Source organism: Nematostella vectensis, chromosome 11 (genome assembly GCF_932526225.1).
Source record: "Nematostella vectensis chromosome 11, jaNemVect1.1, whole genome shotgun sequence".
NCBI classification, from domain to species: Eukaryota; Metazoa; Cnidaria; class Anthozoa; order Actiniaria; family Edwardsiidae; genus Nematostella; species Nematostella vectensis.
In genome coordinates this window covers 3,663,789-3,685,466 of record NC_064044.1, presented here as the reverse complement: position 1 = coordinate 3,685,466, position 21,678 = coordinate 3,663,789, and the positions used below count along the sequence as shown (strand labels likewise).

The following is a 21,678-nucleotide window of genomic DNA, read 5'->3' as shown; positions in this document are numbered from 1 at the left end:
TCATTGGACATCTTAATAAATGGGGAATACAATAATCCTTTTGTTTTTATGTTTGACGAAATGGTTTATTTTTTGACGGGTTTTACTTTACGTTTTATGGCTTATGTCAATCACCATTTACACACTTATACCAGACCGTGTGCGGCTTTTGAGATATTTTGTTTGTTCCTATGCAAATTTGAGTCAAAGTTAGAGGATTGAATAATTTCCAGGTAACACAACACCGAAGGACATAAAATACGATCCGCTCAAAACCCCTCAAAAGCCACACACGGTATCACTAATGAATAAATAACCTAGCAGTGTAACCAAGATAAAATATGTGCAGTACAAACAAAAAGGGGATTGGGCACTGCAAAGAAGAAAAATATATGCTTTATATTTTATTAACCGGGGTATGGTATGAGTGTAGCAGTTTCAAATTCAAATAATGGGGAGACAGGAACTGCCCCCTCCCACCCCCCCCCCCCCCTTCCATGCCAAATTGTTTTGTGTGAGGGGGGGGGGGGGCTAACTTAGGCATGCCCATGAAGGGGCGGAGGAGCTGACCTTAAATACTATTAAGCCAGGAGAAGTGTTGTTTATAAGGCCATTTTTCAGGGGTGTAAATACTATTGCACAGGGGGTCTGGGGCATGCTATATGCATGCATATATTTTCACCACTAATCTGAAAAGTTGGTAAGGGGGTGGGTGGACTTTGAAATGAATTGAAATTTGCAGATTCATGGAAGTAAAAAAACACAAAACTGGAAAAGAAGATAATGGATAATGGTTTAAAATGCTAGCAAAACAATTGTCGTGAAAGTGTAAGCAGAAGGTGCATCACATTCATTGATCTATTTTGACTTTGAAATGAATTGAAATTTGCAGATTCATGGAAGTAAAAAAACACAAAACTGGAAAAGAAGATAATGGATAATGGTTTAAAATGCTAGCAAAACAATTGTCGTGAAAGTGTAAGCAGAAGGTGCATCACATTCATTGATCTATTTTGTAGGGGGTCTGGGGTCTACCAAGAAAAATTTTAAAATTCCAGATTTTAAGGAGGCTTGGAAATTGATACCTGTTTAAAAAATAAGGCCCTCCCAAAACCCTGTTTCACATTTTAAGCCCCCACCCAAATTGCCGCTCAAAAACACAAACATAGCAGCCCCCCCTCCCCCATTAAATAATGACCCTTCCCTGATGCCACGTTAGTCTAGTGGTGCGACACCTGTCTACTACCCCAGCCACCCAAGATCGATTCTCACTGTTAGCGCTTTTTCTCACGGATAGTGATTTAATAGTTGTTTTTTTTAAACTTTTTATAAAAATAATAATTATACTGTTCATGGTGTGTCATGATATTGAAAAGAAAAAAGGTATAAGGACATGTTTATGTACTCTCATCTCAGAATCTTGGATGTGTTGAAGCTTTGTTCAGTATCCTGTATATCTTTTATGCACGCAAGAAAATAACTAGGAAAATACATTTGCATACAAGTTGGCTCACAGATACTTGTTTAGTATTCATACCTGTCAACCTCCGAAAATCTCAAGGCTTGAGAATTTTTTGGGGGAGGGGTAGGGTATATTCATTTTTGGGGAGGAAGGGTGGGTTTAACCTTGCAGGCGTTTGCAGTATAGAAAGCTCTCGCGAACAAATCCACTAATAGATCTCACAAGGGTGTTAGATAAATTGTGCTACGCAAGGGAATTATTGTTTTAAATATTTTAATAGAAAATAGGCAAAATGACGATTCTCTTTTAGGAAGCAATATAAATCGCTAAAAAGATTTTGTGCTCATCGCAGGAGAGTGGGGGAAGGGGTCCAAAATCTTGAGACTACCGCCTAATGCGGGAGAGTTGCCAGGTATGAGTATTTACCTCTTGAAGCTATAGTACAAAATTCAAACAAAAAATATCATTATATATTACCTGTACTCAAGTGTCTCGTGTCATATAGGACCTCAAACTATATCTCATATGAAAGATTTAAATAAATATTAAAAAAATTGTAATTTTTGTTAAGGTAGTATGTGGGTGGTTTTATACTAAAACCATATCAATATTTGGGTGACCTGGGTCTAAGGACTTTTCAAGACTTGTGTGATAAAGATTTGACCAAGCGATAAAGTTTTTTTGACACATTTTTGTCTCGATTCTCAAATTGGAAGGAATCTGTATTTTTTACCATGTTTTCTGGAGATCAGGGAGCGGGAAAACTTTAGCTCTTCTAAATATGGGCATCAATGCCCATATAAGGCAATGCATACGAAGGACACTATCCGTGGGGAATATGTTTAATATGAATTAGACTACTCGTTCTCGCCCCAATAGGGGCGTGGCTGTGCCCCAATATTAATTTTTCTGTTTGTGCCGCTCCATTATTTTGAGGCCTGCTACGGCACTGCAATATATACTGCACAAAATATAAGCGAGCACAACGAATGTACCTGCGCACAATATATAAACTGCGCACAGTATACGAAAATACCTAGCTTTGCACACAATACATACACTGCGTACAATAAACAGTGTGAAAATTCATACACAAACTAAACACAATATTCACCTGCGCACAATAAATACACTGCGCACGATACCTGCGTACAATAAATGCATTACGCACAATATAAACACTACGACATTTCTTTATTTGTTTTTGTTCACTTATATTTTTAACAGACTAACGCGAAAAGAAATAAATAGTGAAGGATGTGAGGCAATACAATAATACATACACTGGAGTATAATAATAATAAAAAAAATCAATAAACAACACAGTAAATATATGGAAAGACTTTCACCCTCATTGCTGCTGGTAATGCTTAAACTTGCAAGAGCGCAGATAAAACGCTGTTGAGTCTGACTCATGTCTGACAACGGAACACAGCTTAGATCGAAAACGGTGGAGAACACGGAGAAAACTTCTTGAAGCAAAGGCGAGAACCAAAAAACTAAACGTCGGAGGGGCACTACAGAAGGGCCCCCGAATGGTCTCCCGAAATTTCGATGTGCTCGCAGTTTTCGGCTAATGCTCGCATGCTCGCCCATTTTTTCCGCCGTGCTCGCATTGCATTTTTCTATGTGCTCGCTGCTCGATTTATTCAACAACTAAAAATGCTCGGTCTCGCATAAAAAGCGGGGTGCTCGCAAGCTCGCAAGTGCTCGCCAAAGACCATTCGAGGGCCCTAACAGAGCGAGGCTCTGCTAACTGCGGCAGCAATATTCTTCTTCTCCCCTGCGCAAAATAATACCCTTAAGTAGCACTGCACCCATACACTGAATGCAAACGTATAGCACACAATTCAGACTGTGCATAATACACATAATACACACAAAACGAAAATGAGCGGAGAATCAATCAGACAATAAGCAAATCATGTGCATCATTGCATTGCTTAAGCTATACCTGGCAATGCCTGTTGATATGATTCGCGGTCAAAACATTGGGCTAAGGAAAAGGTCATTAAAAGGTCATTATTTACCCCCCCCCCCCCCCCCTGCTGCTAAGTTTAATTTTTTTCTGGTTCAAATATTTTGACCCTCCCCCAATTTAAAGCACTAAAATGGTGACCCTCCCCCCAAAAGGTGATAAAAAATTAAGGCCCTATCCCAGAAGAAAACAAGAACTAACATTTTTGTGTGTAGGGGGGGGGGGGGGGGGGGGGGGCACTGACATAGACATGCCCATTAAGGAGCTCGCCTTCAACACCACCAAGCCAGGAGATAAGTTGATTTCGAGCACATTTTTAGGGGTGTAAATAATATTGTATATGGGGGTCAGGGGGCATACTCCCTTCCTTCAAATATGTGAAATGTTAATTATTGTTAAAACCTAAATAGAAAACAGCATTATTAGGTCCTTGCTAACCTAAATCTTATTTAAATATGTTTTCATATCACCAATCATAAAACTTAGTAGGGGGGACTTTGACATGGAAATTTGAAAATTCATTGATGGAAGTTGATAAAACCAAAACTGCAAAATATTAAAATAGTAGAGGCCATACTTTAAAGGATAATGATTTTCTATGCCAGCCAAACGAAAGTCATGTAATTGCAAGCAGAAGGCGCATCACATTAATTTGTTTATTTTGTAGGGGGTCAGGGGCTCCAAACTTTTTCGAGGCTCGCAAATTTATAAGAATAGCTGTTCAAAAATTGAGGCCCTCCCCCAAATCGATGCTAAAAAAAATAGCAGCCCCCCCCCCCCCCCCCCCCCGTTAAATAATGACAATGACCCTTCCCTAAGCATCCTTGCGCGTGGGTCTCGATCCGTTTTGAGGAGCAATTCTCTCTTATCTTGGCCAAATTAGATGCCTAAATTAACAAACTGTTAAAATTGTGTAATGTTCATAAGAAGGACGGCTCGAATGCTCTTGGTCGTAGTTTACAAACATTACGGTAGTCCTGTGCTGAGCCTGCAGTTCTAGTCAGCGCAAACACAAGGCCCGCTGCATTCTGGGAAAGGCGCCTCTAGTTTACATATCAACGGAACAAAATATCGTAATAATCACGTCTGAACCGTGCGAAACTTCTACGCTATTTCAAGCTTGATTCCTCCATCGTTTAAGTTATTCGTTGGCACAAGGAGGAAATATCCGACTTATAGAGGCTACTGTAAAATTATCTTGTTAATCGGATTGCGAAAAGATGGGGAAATCAGTCAGCTGCAGCTTCTTCGTTTGGTTCCGAAGCTGACTAAGTGTGAGAGAATGCTTTCAACTTGGACGATTCCAACAGACCCTGGTTATAACACGAGGCGACCTAGCAGTGCCGAAAGATACAGACAAAGTCCGCTAGAATGTCGTCCAAAGCCCAGGGTCAAGCCAGAAGCCATAACAAACGCAATCAAAGGGCAAGGATCTCTTTCACAGCTTTTTAATCCGACATCCAAGCCATATAACATTTTGTCAAGACCTGGTGAGTTATACGAAAAAAATCTGTTGCTGTAGTACTTTTAGCATCTGTTTATTTCATAGCATGTGATTCTATGCACATGATATCCTTATCATAAAGACAAATAGCTTATGTATTTGGCTTCTCAAATTGTTTATGTTTCCGTTTCGCCTAACATGCTAACTCGGCATCCTACAGGTGTCTCTAAGGGTATTTTTACAAGTGCATCAACAGGAGTTTACTGTTTTTCTCTATTGAAACTCATAGACTGCCTGTCTGATTTGTGACAGATTACAAATCTATGCTCCGAAAATTTTAAATAAAGTGATTATTGTCGCGTTGCCATTAGGATGAAGAATATAATCATGATACACTTGTCAAACACAGTAAATGAGTGAAGTTAAGCTTACTTAGAATAGTAGTTTAGAATAGTATCTCTATCACTAAGTTTCTTTTATTTGATAAATGCATAATAAAAAAATAGATTACTGAAATTAGTACTGCAAGTATTATACTTTTTTGTGTGTTTTAATTTTTCAAGTGCATAAGAATTGAGAGCTCCAATTAACACCTTCTTCAATATTTGTCCACAATGTAAAGAGGTTTTAGAGAGCTATGGTCAAATTAGATGACAGATAAATAGATAGTACATTCCAGGGGAGATGCTATCTGAGTTAATTGTTTTATCAGCATAAATGGTCACATGTTTGGTGATGAAATTAATTATTCCTCCAGACACTAAGACTGTGATATACTGTCATTGCATTTTACTATAATAATTAAACATTAATTATGAAGAGTATCGCAACTGTGGTTACCATAAATTATTTTAGTTTTTCTTCAGAGAAAAAAGTCATTTGTAAAAGTGAGATTTCATGGAATCATGCAAGTGTGTGGGCTGTATTATTTAGTATTCAAACATGTGATACTAGATGTTAACCACTAAGTTGAAAATTTACTTATTTCTGATTTACTTTGTTGAAAGGTAAACCTAGAGTCCTCGTGCTGTTACCCCTGCCCCCTCCCTCCAATAAAGATATAATAAATGTTGATCATTGTGTGTGTTAGGTGCCCCAGGCTCTAAAGTCTTTTTGAATTTACAGCTTTCTCAGCTTTTTTTCCTTTGTCAGGTTCTGCCCAGCCTAAGAATTTCACCAAAGAAAATGTAAATCACATCAAGAAAATCCAAAAAGCCAATAAGGAGAAACAAAAGGATCTATCTGTTGTTGGGGAACCAATTAAAGCTGTCTATAAACCTGACAAGTTTGAGCATGTGGAATCTAAAGTCGCCAAAGAAGTTAAGGTGAGAAGCAGCAGTACAGTGAGTTAAAGCCGCATTGTCACCAGTTTACTTCTGGTCGATAAGGTAACAATATCCGATTATTTTAAAAACATGAAAAATATTTCAAAATTGTAAAAGCAGTGCATCTATTGGAAGTTTCTTAGAAAATGTGACTGATAATTAAGAGTGGATGGCATGTTAAATGGTGCAGATTCTAATTTATTCTTTTGCCCTCCGGAAGTAAACTGGTGACAATGCGGCTTTAAAAGTACAGTGGAACCGCATTAATAAGATCAGTGTTGGGACCCATAAGACTCTCCTTATACAATGGAACCTTGTTAAAAAGGACGCTTTTGGGACCATAAGACTTTCCCTATACAGTGAAACCTTGTTAACATGGGTACTGTTGAGACCATAAAACTTTCCTCAGACAGTGTAACCCTGTTGACAAGGCTGCTGTTGGATCTAAAAACTGTCTGCATTAAAGTAATGTCCTCTTTATGTTGGTTGGCAGTTAATGAAAATGTATGAAGTTTCACTTGGAACCTTGCCCTAGATAACAAAGGCAGGGCTTCTGGAAATACGCGGAAAAAAACCTCAAAATTACGCGGGATTCTTTACTGAATTACGCGCAAAATTACACAGAATATCAACTTGAAAAGGTTTTTTTTTAAGCATGAAAATATTTTAGGCAAGTTTCATTGGCTCCTAGCCACCAGCCAATTATAAAAGGTATTTTATTTTTAGTCCTAGGCCTTCGTGGTTTAGCAAAAAACGCCTAGTCATTTTATTTGTTTTCGAAATTCAGTTCCAAATATCGCACTCTTACAAAGGATATCTCTCATTTTTTAGAAATAGAGGTAAGAACCCTAAGAGTACACATTAGCTGTGCTATTAAATACTTTGTCTTTCAAAATTTAGCCAAATTACGCGGGATTACGCGGAAATTTGTGGATTACATGGAAAAAGCCAAATTACACGCTTCCGCACAAATGCGTAATTCCAGAAGAACCTGCTAAGGTGTTATTATTGCAATTCTTTAATAAGAAAAGACAGCATTTTGCACTTCCAGAACGAATATTACAGCACAACAAGCAAAACAATGATCAGTGGACTTGAATGGGATGGTCCACAATTATGCGAAAATAAACAAGTACAATAAGTTTCAGTTGTCTTAATTCTCACTTTTTTTATTTTTCTTTTTTTTTATTATCATCATTGTCATCATTGTCAACATCATCATCATTATTCACTGGGTTGCTAAGTTTGACCTTATTTTTACAGGCCCCTCCCCCTCCACCAAGGTCAAACTCAGCTACATATCTAAGAGCACATTCAAGAAATGGTCCACCTGTTAAAGATAGGCCCTCTTCAACAGAGCCTGTGATCCCCAAAGAACAGAAGCTGACAGTCCCCAAAGCAGACATTGCTAAAGAGGTAACTTTTGTTTTGTTAAAGAGATTCTTAGAGCCTGTGATTTGTAGTGCTACAGTACTTTCATGGCAGAATTGGCACTGCAAGCTAAAACTGTGTAGTCCAAGCGGGGGTTTCATTAGTTCCTGGCAGCAGGGGATCCACCAGCTTTTTCCCACTGGGCATCTACTACTATTTCATGGACTTAAAAAATTAATGCTTTGGAAGCTGCCTTTTTATTACAAGTATTATGGGTTGCATGTCTTTGGACCACTAGAGAGGAAATCATACATACCTTTCAACCTCTGAAAATCTCAAGGATTGAGAGTATTTTGGGGGGGAGGGGTGGAGTATGTCATTTTTTAGTGGAGTGGTGTGGTGCAGGCGTTTGCCGTATAAAAAGCTCTTGCACACAAATCCAATTATAGATATCATGAGGATGTTATATAAATTGCGCTACACAAGGAAATCATTGTTTTTATTATTTTAATAGAAATTAGGCAAAATGTCAGTTTTCTATAGAATAATTTTTCCTGGAAGCAAGTAAAATCGATAAAAAGTGGGAGATTTGGTGCTCAACGTGGGAGAGGGGGAGAAGATGTTCTAAATCTTGGGACTTCCGCCAAATGTGGAAGAGTTGACAGGTATGGGAAAATGAGAAAAAGACAAATTAATCTTTAATTTGTTAAAATATTAGCCTGACAGCAACGTTATATACAGTTATCGAACCACTGACAAGTTAATACAGTTATCGAACCACTGACAAGTTAATACAGTTATCGAACCACTGACAAGTTAATACAGTTATCGAACCACTGACAAGTTAATACAGTTATCGAACCACTGACAAGTAAATACAGTTTTCGAACCACTGACAAGTAAATAAGTTATCGAACCACTGACAAGTAAATACAGTTATTGAACCACTGACAAGTAAATAAGTTATCGAACCACTGACAAGTAAATACAGTTATCGAACCACTGACAAGTAAATGCTGTTATTAAACCACTGACAAGTAAATACAGTTAACGAACCACTGACAAGTAAATACAGTTATCGAACCACTGACAAGTAAATACAGTTATCGAACCACTGACAAGTTAATACAGTTATCGAACCACTGACAAGTAAATACAGTTATCGAACCACTGACAAGTAAATACAGTTATCGAACCACTGACAAGTAAATACAGTTATCGAACCACTGACAAGTAAATACAGTTATCGAACCACTGACAAGTTAATACAGTTATCGAACCACTGACAAGTTAATACAGTTATCGAACCACTGACAAGTTAATACAGTTATCGAACCACTGACAAGTTAATACAGTTATCGAACCACTGACAAGTAAATACAGTTATCGAACCACTGACAAGTTAATACAGTTATCGAACCACTGACAAGTTAATACAGTTATCGAACCACTGATAAGTAAATACAGTTATCGAACCACTGACAAGTAAATACAGTTATCGAACCACTGACAAGTTAATACAGTTATCGAACCACTGACAAGTTAATACAGTTATCGAACCAGTGACAAGTAAATACAGTTATCGAACCACTGACAAGTTAATACAGTTATCGAACCACTGACAAGTAAATACAGTTATCGAACCACTGACAAGTAAATACAGTTAACGAACCACTGACAAGTAAATACAGTTATCGAACCACTGACAAGTAAATACAGTTAACGAACCACTGACAAGTAAATACAGTTATCGAACCACTGACAAGTAAATACAGTTATCGAACCACTGACAAGTTAATACAGTTATCGAACCACTGACAAGTAAATACAGTTATCGAACCATTGACAAGTAAATACAGTTATCGAACCACTGACAAGTAAATACAGTTATCGAACCACTGACAAGTTAATACAGTTATCGAACCACTGACAAGTTAATACAGTTATCGAACCACTGACAAGTTAATACAGTTATCGAACCACTGACAAGTAAATACAGTTATCGAACCACTGACAAGTAAATACAGTTATCGAACCACTGACAAGTAAATACAGTTATCGAACCACTGACAAGTTAATACAGTTATCGAACCACTGACAAGTTAATACAGTTATCGAACCACTGACAAGTTAATACAGTTATCGAACCACTGACAAGTTAATACAGTTATCGAACCACTGACAAGTAAATACAGTTATCGAACCACTGACAAGTTAATACAGTTATCGAACCACTGACAAGTTAATACAGTTATCGAACCACTGACAAGTAAATACAGTTATCGAACCACTGACAAATAAATACAGTTATCGAACCACTGACAAGTTAATACAGTTATCGAACCACTGACAAGTTAATACAGTTATCGAACCAGTGACAAGTAAATACAGTTATCGAACCACTGACAAGTTAATACAGTTATCGAACCACTGACAAGTAAATACAGTTATCGAACCACTGACAAGTAAATACAGTTAACGAACCACTGACAAGTAAATACAGTTATCGAACCACTGACAAGTAAATACAGTTAACGAACCACTGACAAGTAAATACAGTTATCGAACCACTGACAAGTAAATACAGTTATCGAACCACTGACAAGTTAATACAGTTATCGAACCACTGACAAGTAAATACAGTTATCGAACCATTGACAAGTAAATACAGTTATCGAACCACTGACAAGTAAATACAGTTATCGAACCACTGACAAGTTAATACAGTTATCGAACCACTGACAAGTTAATACAGTTATCGAACCACTGACAAGTTAATACAGTTATCGAACCACTGACAAGTAAATACAGTTATCGAACCACTGACAAGTAAATACAGTTATCGAACCACTGACAAGTAAATAAAGTAGCAAGTGCATCGTTTGCCTTAGCAAAAGTCTATTAACTACTAACAAGTGCATCGTTTGCCTTAGCAAAAGTCTATTAACTACTAACAAGTGCATTGTTTGCCTTAGCGACAGCCTGTCCGAAAGGAAAGAAACCATGTAGCCATAAATGCCAGACGGGCTGCATCTCCTGGGCTTTATCGACGATCGCCCTCTGCCATGGCACTTGAAGAACTCAAGCAGAAGAAAAAAGCTGAGGAAGAACTATATCGCACAAAGTCTTATGGAAATGTACCGAAATAGTGAGTACTGTACAATGATAACAAGCTTTGCTTTGCTCGGCTTGAGAGTGAAGCTGCTTAGAGCCTCTGGTTTCTAGAAACATTAGAAGATCAAAACTCTACCAAAATATCTTACATCGAAAGAAAATACGTTTGCCTGGCCATTGAAGAGCACAAGTTTCAGTATAAGATGCATTGACTCGGATCGGTATCATTTGCATTCGGTGCATTCTTCGTTTGAAGTGCCATAAGCTCTGTATTCACTTGCAAATAGTAAAATAAACAGTAAGAATGACAAGTCTTTGCTTTTTTCTCCGCGTATTTCTACAAGCAATTCATGGTTTAAGAATTCTAATGTGGCCAACCTCCCATGATGCACTAGTGGTTGTCTGCATACAAATTTTAAAGCTTCTCCGGAAGTGTACAGCGTTAACAGATATTTTAATTGACATCATTACTGTTTACCATACTGTTTCTTTGACTTATATACATTTTACACTTTCTATGCGTATAAACCAAATGTTATCTTGGCCGTTCCTATGAATGGTAAGCATGGAATTGACAGTAGGTTTTCTCGCTCCTTTTTTTCCAGAATCTCGTGTGTTTTTTTTTTCTAGTTTTGAGCTCGAGAAGGATACTTTAAATTTAGAAGCTAAAAGATTGTAATTTTTTTTTTCTTTACAGTTTGAAGACTCGCCAGCAGCAATGGAAAAAGGAGGAAGAAACTAGGATAGCAAATATTCCCGATCCTAGCATTCCTCCGGGACACACTCTTATGCAAAGAGATGAAAGACTCAAGACTCTAGACGCTTTGCAGAAGAGTGAGTATATCCATACTGGGGAATGTAGTTCGCATGCACTACATCTATTTGATATAAAGTCGGCTTTACACAAGTAACGAAGAAAACGGCAGAGGAAAAGAAGACGTGAGAACTTACCCTTGTTTGAAAATCAGTGCAAAGGAGACGCAATGGAAGAAGAGAAAAGGAACTGTTCCCAAGTACGCATTTCACTTCTCTGCTTCTCGTGCCCTTCCCCGCTTCCTTGCTAATGATTCAATGCATTCTCCACAGTTATGAGAATATGAACTTAAATAAAAAACGAATCCAGGTTTGGAATACTTAAAAATCATTGTTGATATGATACTCTTGTTTATCCGCGTGTTTTCCAGCCACCATTTTTTTGTCTTATTTGCGCTTTACTCATGATGCAGTGCGGATAAAAAATATGTCATAAACTTATCATTTTATCCGATAATTCAGTTGTAAAAGAACTGCAAACGGTTGAAATAAACGAGCATTATTATTATTATTATTATATTTCTATGGCAGTGTTTTGAAATGTTTATAAATGTCAAAATTGTAATAATTATACGACACATCACAGTGCATTTCATGCTTCGAAGTAGTAAACCATAAGATATGAACCGACTATCCTTTTGCGGAGTCAAGTGCCAGCTTAACAAAAATTAAACGGAAAATTGACGAAAAAAGCCATGTTATAACTCGATGATAAACCAATATTGTAAACGAGTTTATAGAAAGTTTTTCTAATCAAATTAAAAGAATTGATGATATCCACATGTTTAGACGTTTATAGAAGAGAAAATATACACCAACCTTCCAAATATGGTTTCCATATAAGGACATTTAAAAAGATGACACTTTAAAATAAGCTTTCTTGATATAATTTTAAGGATTATGACACTTGATGTAGCTGAAAAAAAAACACAAGATATTGGTATAAGTTATCGTAGACAGACTTCCCATTCCGAATTTTTCCTATGCTACTATTGAAAGCATAAAAAACAAGGTCTAGACTTCTATTCAACTTTTAATTGTTTTTTTATTTTTATTTTTATTTTTTTTTATTTACAGATCAAGAGGAATTGCTAAACGAACTCCGACTGCTTCCGGTGCGAGTCGACACGTTACGAGTACGTACGAGGAAAACCGAACTAGAGCGAAGGCTCACCGAAATCGAAAACGCCATCAAAATATTCTCCCGACCGAAAGTCTTCGTAAAACTCGACGACTGATCGATGATAGGGGCAATGCAGTAAAGGATTTATACAGAAACCTATATATCAGATTAGATTATGTTTTCTGGTTAAACACATGTTATTTTTATTCTCTTAAATACTTTTTGGTATTATTGCATACAAATCTTAATTCATTGAATTTTAATTTCGATGTTTGATACCTTGTAACATGGGCTTCCTGTGTCTTCCAGTGCGTGTTATTATCAGCACAACGTGCTGTAATAGATATATATTTACATAAAGCGTACGCATGCGCATATATTATTACTGTACATACTATCCCAATAAAGAGTTGTTTCATTAAAATTTCGGGTTTCCTGTGTTATCATAACCAGGCCCCACGCATTCACGCCCAATATGGCGGACAGGTAGCATATTTATAAAAGTTAATATGATTTTGCTGTGATTGGCACATTTGTTCTAAATGTTAGCGTGTGCTATTAACACAAGAGTGCTGGAGATTTAGGGGGGCATTTAGTGTAGTGGTAAAAGCATTGGGATCTGGGAGTGCGGTGAAAATTACAAAGAGAAATGTGATGGAAGTCATTAGTGTGTGTAAGCATGGGCACAGGGTTTTGGGGGGACCTTTGCCTCGCCAATATGTAACTAGACGGAAAAGGGTATAAGGCAGGGCGATAGTGCCACCTTTAGACGAACATTTAAAAACAATGATTTAAGGCTCCATTAAATGGGTGAAATACCTCGCACGGAGGCAGTTCGCCGTATGACAGCCTGAGGGCGCAGCCCGAATGATATACATGATATATACCAAGAGACGATGATATACGTCATATACATCATGTATATACCTAGTAAATAACAATTTATACTTGGAAAGAGATGAAACTCAATAATAGTTGACTAAAACAAGGTCCAGGTTATTATTGATCTTTAAAAAACCCAGGAGGGGCCCAGAAGAAAAATCCCCCCCCCCCCCCCCATGAAAAATCCTGGGTACGGGCCTCAGGAGAGTTGGTGGTTGATTGCACAAATTTGAAAAGCTAATTAGATCACCGTACACAATCAAAATTACTTACTTTTGTGATGGTCCAGAAAATGAATCTATTGTTGCCTAGTATAGACACTCATCAAACAAGAAAAAAAAAACAGCGCAAATGGCATTTCTGAAATTAAACATTGATCTCCAATATACTTCAGCCAAATGCTAACAAATATCCATCAAAATTCAATGTATGGCTTTGTAACCCTGGAGTTAATCTATTATTGAAACTTAAGTGATCCGTACGCCACAAGTCTTATATGGGAATAAATCCTTTGTTTGTGACCGCATATGTACGTACAAAACAAACTACAATGTAATTTTGACCAGCAATTAGTCGAAATTAGTCTTTGGTCAAATACGTGTAGCTACACAAAGTTCTGGAACGCCCTGGTAGTCACAATATTCAGGAGACTGTTAAGGTTTATAACAGAAAACACTTGGCCCTTTTATTCCCCCAAAACCGGCCTTTTTTATTTTAACCACAATCTAAGCTGACTTTGTGATAGATATCATTCTTTGCTTCAACACGCTAGTCTTTCGCTTTGTTTTAATTCATTTTTAGTAATTAGGTACTTTTTGATCCGTCAAATGAGTTTTAGACTTTCTAATCAAGTATTGTTTTGTATTTAGACATGTGTAGGGCACCATGGCAATTAGATAGTTTTATTGCATGTTTAGTTTACAAGTCTATCCTTTTTAGACTTTTTCATTGACAAATGATGGGCTATAACCCGCTTTTTCTAACTATTCCTTTCCCTCGAGCGTGTAGCCCGTCATCTCTAACTTCTTTTATTATAATCCATTTACTTATTTGTTTTAATATAACGCGAACTTAAACGTTTGACTCATATTTTTGTATAATATTTTTATTCGACCTCGTTACAAGAACACGCGCAACACCCAAGCTATTTCTTTTTTTGCATTTTTGGTTGTAAATTTGCGAGATCACTTTTTAACCGGTGAATAAAACCTTATTAGATGCTGTCTTATGTTGGATGATTTGTTGTGTTTTTAAGAAGAATACCCGTTTTGAACAACGTTTACGATAGTTGTGTCCTATGATTCATTCAAGTGTTTTTCAAACATTAAGACAACGGGTAACCGAATTGATAACAACACTCGCATTTGGATGAACCCTTAAAAACAGAGCATAGAGAAAAGCGCTGCCACTATCAAAGAATAGTGGCACGTTAAACGTTAACATTTAACGTGTTTCTTTTTTTTTTTTTAAAGAAACCGAGAATTTTATCTTTGCGACATTTTACCGAAATTTGCGACAACATTAACGATTCTATCTAGATTTGAGACCATGGGTATTCGTCCTGTTACATATAAACCAAAAATATCTAAAAATTACTCAAAACTTGAATGTTTGAATAGCAATATGAGGCGCCCCGTTTGACATAACACCAAATGTGCATGAATAGGCTGCGTAAACTCTCTGATGTTTTTGCATTGCAATTAGATAATTAAAACTGTGGAATATCTTTCAACGTATTGTTCTCTCTTTTGCTACAAAATTTGTTGATGACTAACTTAAACTTTTGTTTGTCCTTTTTCTAAAATCGTTGAAGCTAAAGAGCGCCTCTTATTTGAAGGGGTTTTTTATTTGTCTAAGATGCATTCGCTAATTTTAGACGCATAAGACAAAATTGCACGTTTAATTCCACGTTGCATTGAATTGAGTGCCTAAGGGTTAGAGTGGCCTTTTTGATTGTTGATTCAGAACTAAGTAAAAGAAGACTTCTAAACTTTTAAAAACCTTTCAGTCTTCCGAGAGTAATATCAGTTGATGGTTTTCATATAAGAAAATTTTAATAAAGTAACTACGGTGGGTAGATCAAGTATTGTGAGAATTCTTGGCTGTTTCTTTACTTTAATTTTAAAGAGCTATATAGAAGAGCTATTTGTTAGCTTATTTACTGAAGTTAAAACTATAGTAAAGCCAAGTTAACTAAATATTTTATTTACAGAATGTTTGGAATTCCTCGAGGTAAATCACCGATTATTCTTAAATCGCATTTGTATCAAAATTACTATCGATTTTCACTTGTCAAGGTATTGATCTTGTAAAAATATCGTTAAGGTATTGTAAAGATTTTTGTTTAAACACGAATTTATGTGCTTATACAACTTAGTATATTTCCACTGTCTTTTTAGTACAATTAAGTCTTTAGTGTTTAACAAAGCACTGCATAAAAAGCCCTTTTGTATTTGAGTTGTCGGGTCGGCTATCAAGGAATAATTCATCATCATTCCAGCCTAATTACCGATCTAATAATTTCGGCTTTTCTAAAAGCATACTACCGCTCACCTAGCAACAATAAAAAGCTCATTCTCCGGGTTTACTTCCTAAATCACAGCAACAAGCATCAGCAAGAACATTGTAAACATTGAGAAGAAGCTGTTGAATGGACTTGTTCGGATTAGTTCGCTGTCAACCCGTGTGTTCTTTGTCTCTTTGCATTCAACAGGCAAATAGCACGCTCAAATTAACACTATTTTCACAAAAAGTTATTTATTATGGGTTTTAAACTTAATTATCTTTTATTTGTGTTGTTTTCGTCACCCCGAGTCAAAAGAACGAATTTCGAGTGGCAACGTAAGTACAAAAACGACTTCCCCCTCTATTTTGTTGAACTTAAAAGATGAAAACAAATCCCGTGTAACGAGAAGAAATATATCGTGATTAGTAGGTCAAATAAAAAGCACTTTTTGATTTTTTTTTTCAGGTTTTAAACAAATTATAATACTGGTTTGTATGGACGGTCGCTACCATTGTTAGAATGCAGTTGTATAAGAAAGTGATTTTGTAAACATATTATGTAGACGCTTTCAGTTAATTAGCGTTAGTTTTTAGTTTAGCAGTGCGGAGGGACAATTATGCTACTCAATCAACTATCGAGAGAACCTCATTTAGAGTCTTTAAAGTGCTCTGTCTAACACCTATTGTGGACAGGCACTCCACAGCTGATCATGTTAAGGTTTTGGTACTTAAATTTCCTAAACTATTTAAATAGATGGAAATTTCCGTCTTGAATTTCAATAAATGTCGAAAATAAACTTTTTGGAGACCTAGAGCTTAGTGCATTTGGTGTTTGTACAGACAGCCTCTTTTGGCATACAACGCATTTTGTAAAACTCTCTTTGCTCTTTAGATAAATCGGTTAGATAGTAGAGCTTTAAGCGTAACGTTATGTTTGTTTAAACTCGTTAAATAGGCCAACAGAAAGTCTGATTGCAAGCGAGGCCGGCGAAACCGATATGGACCTTAATGTCATGTCTTTACAAAAGAGAAAATAAAAGAATAGCGCAACAAATTCGACCTGACACATTTCGTTAGCTCTTATTATAAGTCTAGCCACATAAACGGGTACTTTCCAAAACGGTCAGCACTGCGTGTAAATTGATTCGACGCTTAACAGTTGTTTTTGCGTATGTCACGTTCGACATTTGTTAAAAAGCACTTGCTCTATAGCTTGAGAGATATCGCTTTCTTGGTCTTTTGCAATACGAGTAAAAGTTCTATCCCTCTGTTGCCACGCAATAATGTAATAAAGTAAAGCAAAGAAGGGGAAATTTGGTTTGTATTAATAATCTAAATTAACCGAATTCTTTTCATAACTAACAAGTTCTGATCCAAACAAATAGAATCATTACAGTCCACATTATTCCTTGTATGTAGTTCATATGTACAAAATAATGTATTTTACATCTGTTTGTGTTAAGTCTTTGACAATTATGCCATAAATTTCTTAATCTAACGTATTTTTTCTCGAAGGATGCACTGTCAATTTCTTCACTACTTTTCAGATCACGTGACTGAAAACTCAAAATCAACTCTCGAAATCAACGCTCGTCAAACTCTGAAATCAACGCTCGTATTTTCAACGATGATATAAACTAGGTCCAAAGTTATCTTAAAAATTCGCAACTTGCTTCCTCGGCGAGCTAGGAAAGCTAGAATGCACCCAGACTTGCAAATTATATTCAGCGATAGTTAATTTCTTGACTAGTTTTTATAGCATTATCGGATCACTATTCATCGTCAAAGGACACAAAACTGTAGTTTGAGTCCTGTTGCAATAACTCTGTCAGATTTAAAATATAATTCTTGGCCAGCCGTAATATTTCTACTTGAGTTAGTTTACGATCTGTCGTGCCTGTAGCAATGTTTCCCGGAACAACGCTCTTTAATACTTGGAATGCCGCGTTAAGCCGAGCTTTTCGTCCCCTTTCGCGCTCGTTTCTTCTCAATTGTCGAGTTGAGCGTGCATTCCCTTGACAATGCCTTCGTACTCTGCGAATTTCTGGCCGGTCCTTTTGAATTTTCTCTGCCCGATTTCCACCGATAGCTTTATGGCCCGTTTTAGGGTTATCGACTGCAAATGTAGCATAAACCGTTTCCTGTACTCTTTTTACTTGCTTTGTGAGTTCTTTGCCAGTATGCTGGTGATAAAACCGTGTAGTTTGAGTCGTGGACGTTGAAATAGCTCCAATAAGACCCTGATGTTCCATCATTGTTACGCCGTACACGAAGTAGAATACCACCAGCAACCTGTAACACAAAACCTGCTCAATACACAACCCGAAAAAAATACATACAGGATCATTCAAAATCGAACGTTTGTAAATCCGCACGCGATCTTGTATTCACAAGAAAAACGAGACCTTTATACTCCAAACCGCTAATGATTCAAGAAAACGAGTCCTAAATTGTTTAATCTAAATAGTAATAGAAAGTTTGCAATGCTCAGACATTACCTGGATGCCGTAACTTTCTCGACCCGGCACAGAAGCTCCTCGGAGTGGTGTTGGCTTGGAGTGGAGTGTTGAAGTAAGGTGTGAGGGGACCTGTTACTATCTGTCTCGGGCGGCACGTGTTAGGGGCTACCCTGTGTTATGCCGATTCGTGAATGACGTAGCAGCTAGTGTGTGAGTTTTGTCCGCACGACCCATCAGAAATAACCCCGAGCGCTGCTTTTAAAACGTAAAAGAACACAGAATTCCGAAATAATACTGCTACAATGCGAATTCTCCCAATGATACCACGTGTACTTATAGTTATTAAATCCTTTGCTTTGTGACAAAGGCATTTTTTGACCCTTTGAAAACACAAAACTGTCCCGAAAACGCTTTGAGTGGCTAAAGAAATTCCGAATTTTCAATGCCATTATTCAGATCGCTGGGGTTCTTACGGCCGAAAAGGCACGATATACAACTTTTCTCGGGATTTCATCTCTTTAGAAATCTAACATATTTGTTCTTTGGAATAAGGCAACAGGGGGATAATTTTAATTTCATTTCGTCCATTTTCGTTAAAAAGAAGAGTCAAAATTAGCATGCGTGAGGAAGGCAGGCTCTTGTAGGCCCGGGGGGAAACTCGCCGATCCATTATTTAACCGCATTTCAAGTCGGTGATCTCCACTTAGACAACCGTGCGTGAATTCTCGTTTATTTGGCATCGAGCAAACAACTAAACGGCCTTCGAGCCTGCGTGTTATTTTCTGCGCATGCGCCAAATGGGGATATCTTAGGGTGGTACGGGAAAGGGAATATTTCCGGCGTTTTGAATGAAAATAAAGCGTGTTTTGATAGTGTTCTAATGCAACACGTTAGGCTCCATCCTGGAAGTTGCGTTTGGGCTTTTTTGTTTGACAGAATGCGACATTAAGAGAGAAAGGGAGCTCGCAGACGCTCGCCTAAGTAACATTTGTATTCAGTTCCACCTGGTAGCGAGGGCAAGCTATTCAATGCAACTTAAAATGAATCAACTCAATAGCCTCTGCATCTACGTCGTAATTAGCCGGCAGCTTTTATGCATACGAGATTCACTTTGAGCTCTGCTTCTCACGATTGTGAGAAGTGAGGTACCCGCCAAGTGGGCAAGCCCATGTTGTAACGCCGACGATGCGCTTTGGTTTCTACTTAGCACCACTATGCGATCACCCAGCGCAAGATGATAGCAAATTCTCGCAAAATAGTGCCTTAAACTAGGTAAAGATCAGAGAAACTAGGCTGACATGGAGCGTGGAAATCGCCAGAGGATCGTCCGTGTGTGATATGCTTGGGAGGTTAGATCTCGATGTAAGGGACGCGTCTAATTACATATTGTTGTGGTTTCGTTGAGGCTGACTCTAAGGTGGTTGCCATCTGGCCGATTATGTGAAAACCAAACAGAACAATGGGCCACATGGAGCAGTGAGATAAGGGCAAAAGTTTAGCTTTGAATAACGCACACCTTTACAGGTGAAGTAGGCCCAGAGCCAGGCCAAAACCCCAGCCCTTTCTACCCTACACCCCAGTTACCCCTTAGCTTACAGCTTACCTTAGCCACTACCCAGGGCATTCCAAATTGCTTAAAGGGTATTTCCCATCGACTAATGGTATAGCATGATAATATTTTAACGAGTGAGTTTCTTCTGAATATTAATGAGCTGTACAAAGGGTATCACCTTCTAACTGTATTTACGTTTCTCACAATTCGTTCTTCTTGTCATTAAATGACAATAGGTGTGTCACAGTTAGCCATTGTTGCATTTAAGTTCAAATCTCCCCTCAAAAAGCCGATGATGACAGAGAGTAAACGCAGTATTTAGTCTTAACAGCTTGAATGAGCTTGCAAAACGAATGGGAAGAGGATGATTGAAAAAAAATATGGGAAAACTGGTCGTGTGGCCCGGTGCTTGGTTTCATGGGTTGGGCATTTCGTGAGCTGGAAATTTCATAAGACTTCTATGTTGCTGAGCTCTTTGCCAAACTTTTACAACGGAGTTTTGTAAACAACGACTTGAATAGGCTTAAGTAGCACAAATGCTCATGTTTTTATTGTCAAAGTTGGATTTCTAGTTGAAAGGGAGTCAACCCACCCAGATAATTAGGTGTTTCCACCACGTTGGCTCAGCCATGGAACATTTAATAAAGTGAGGTATAACTCAGCCATGAAAAATGACCTGTTATACTGTCTAGCCCTTTACTCGTCGTCTGAACCCCAGAAACAAAGGGGATCGCTCTTCTGTTCATCAAAATAGCAGGGTTTTCCTCGTATTGTTGTGAAAAATGCATAATTAAGTGACACTCAAGGCGGTTCAAAGCACCATGTAGCATATCCTGCGATAACTTAACGAAATTGGATCCATTGAAAATGACATTGTCAGTAGTTTTTTTGTTTTGGAACAGTATTATAATTAGGCCCAGTCTGGAGAAGTTTTGATGGGTACAAATGTAATAAGAACAGACACCAAAACTCCTAATTAGCATATCTGATTGTATGGTGCGCTCCCTAAGACCGACAATAGTCCCTTTCCCTCAAACCTAGAAGTTCTAAGTTGCTGCAAGTTTGACAGAAATATGCTTAAAACAGTATAAAGCATTCTTAAAATTCCTTACTCGGAACCCCAGAAGACTTTATTTGATTAAGAAAATTATAGCAAAAATACTTAAAAAGAATAGAGAAAACAATGGCTTATAGAATTTTTAGATCGAGCGTTGTTCTTTGAAAACGTCTACGTGCACAAAATCTAAATTCGCATGTGTTTTCTATTTATTTATAAATGTGACTTCGCGTGTTAACTATACAGCATTCTTAATCATAGGTGTTTGCTTATTTTTTTAATAACAAGTGAGATTTAATGTTCATACTTTTTAAGGACTTACCAAAAACTAAGCAATGTTTTCTTTATATAATTATGCGATTGTGTGTAATTTGTGAATTTTGACTGAATTTAATGAAAGACAGATATAAAAGGAGTTAACGTTGACGTACAATTAAAAATTGGTGTCAATTACAAAATATAAGATGTCAATAAGATATTTTTGTTGTTGCATTGCCAAATTCAAACAAAAAACACAACGTGATAAATACATGTACAAGAAATAGTCGTTTTTTTATTTTGTCTTTAAGCTTTTTTTCAAAATTATTGAATAAAAAATAGTTATTTTACAGCAT

At 37.3% G+C, this 21,678-nt stretch overlaps 1 protein-coding gene across 2 annotated transcripts; it reads left to right on the top strand.

Moving 5' to 3' along the window:
* The first annotated feature begins 4,445 nt into the window (after nucleotides 1–4,445).
* Nucleotides 4,446–13,033, top strand: LOC5507719 (enkurin domain-containing protein 1). Of its 2 annotated transcripts, none has more exons than XM_032376458.2 (6): nucleotides 4,446–4,909; nucleotides 6,016–6,188; nucleotides 7,452–7,604; nucleotides 10,541–10,707; nucleotides 11,371–11,507; nucleotides 12,564–13,033. In XM_032376458.2, exons 1-6 carry the CDS (start codon nucleotides 4,702–4,704, stop codon nucleotides 12,722–12,724), a joined length of 999 nt encoding a protein of 332 aa, XP_032232349.2. In that variant the 5' UTR covers nucleotides 4,446–4,701; the 3' UTR covers nucleotides 12,725–13,033. The 2 variants fall into 2 exon arrangements, with proteins under 2 accessions (XP_032232349.2, XP_001628349.2); XM_001628299.3 differs by having other exon boundaries at nucleotides 10,535–10,707.
* Nucleotides 13,034–21,678: the final 8,645 nt, after the last annotated feature.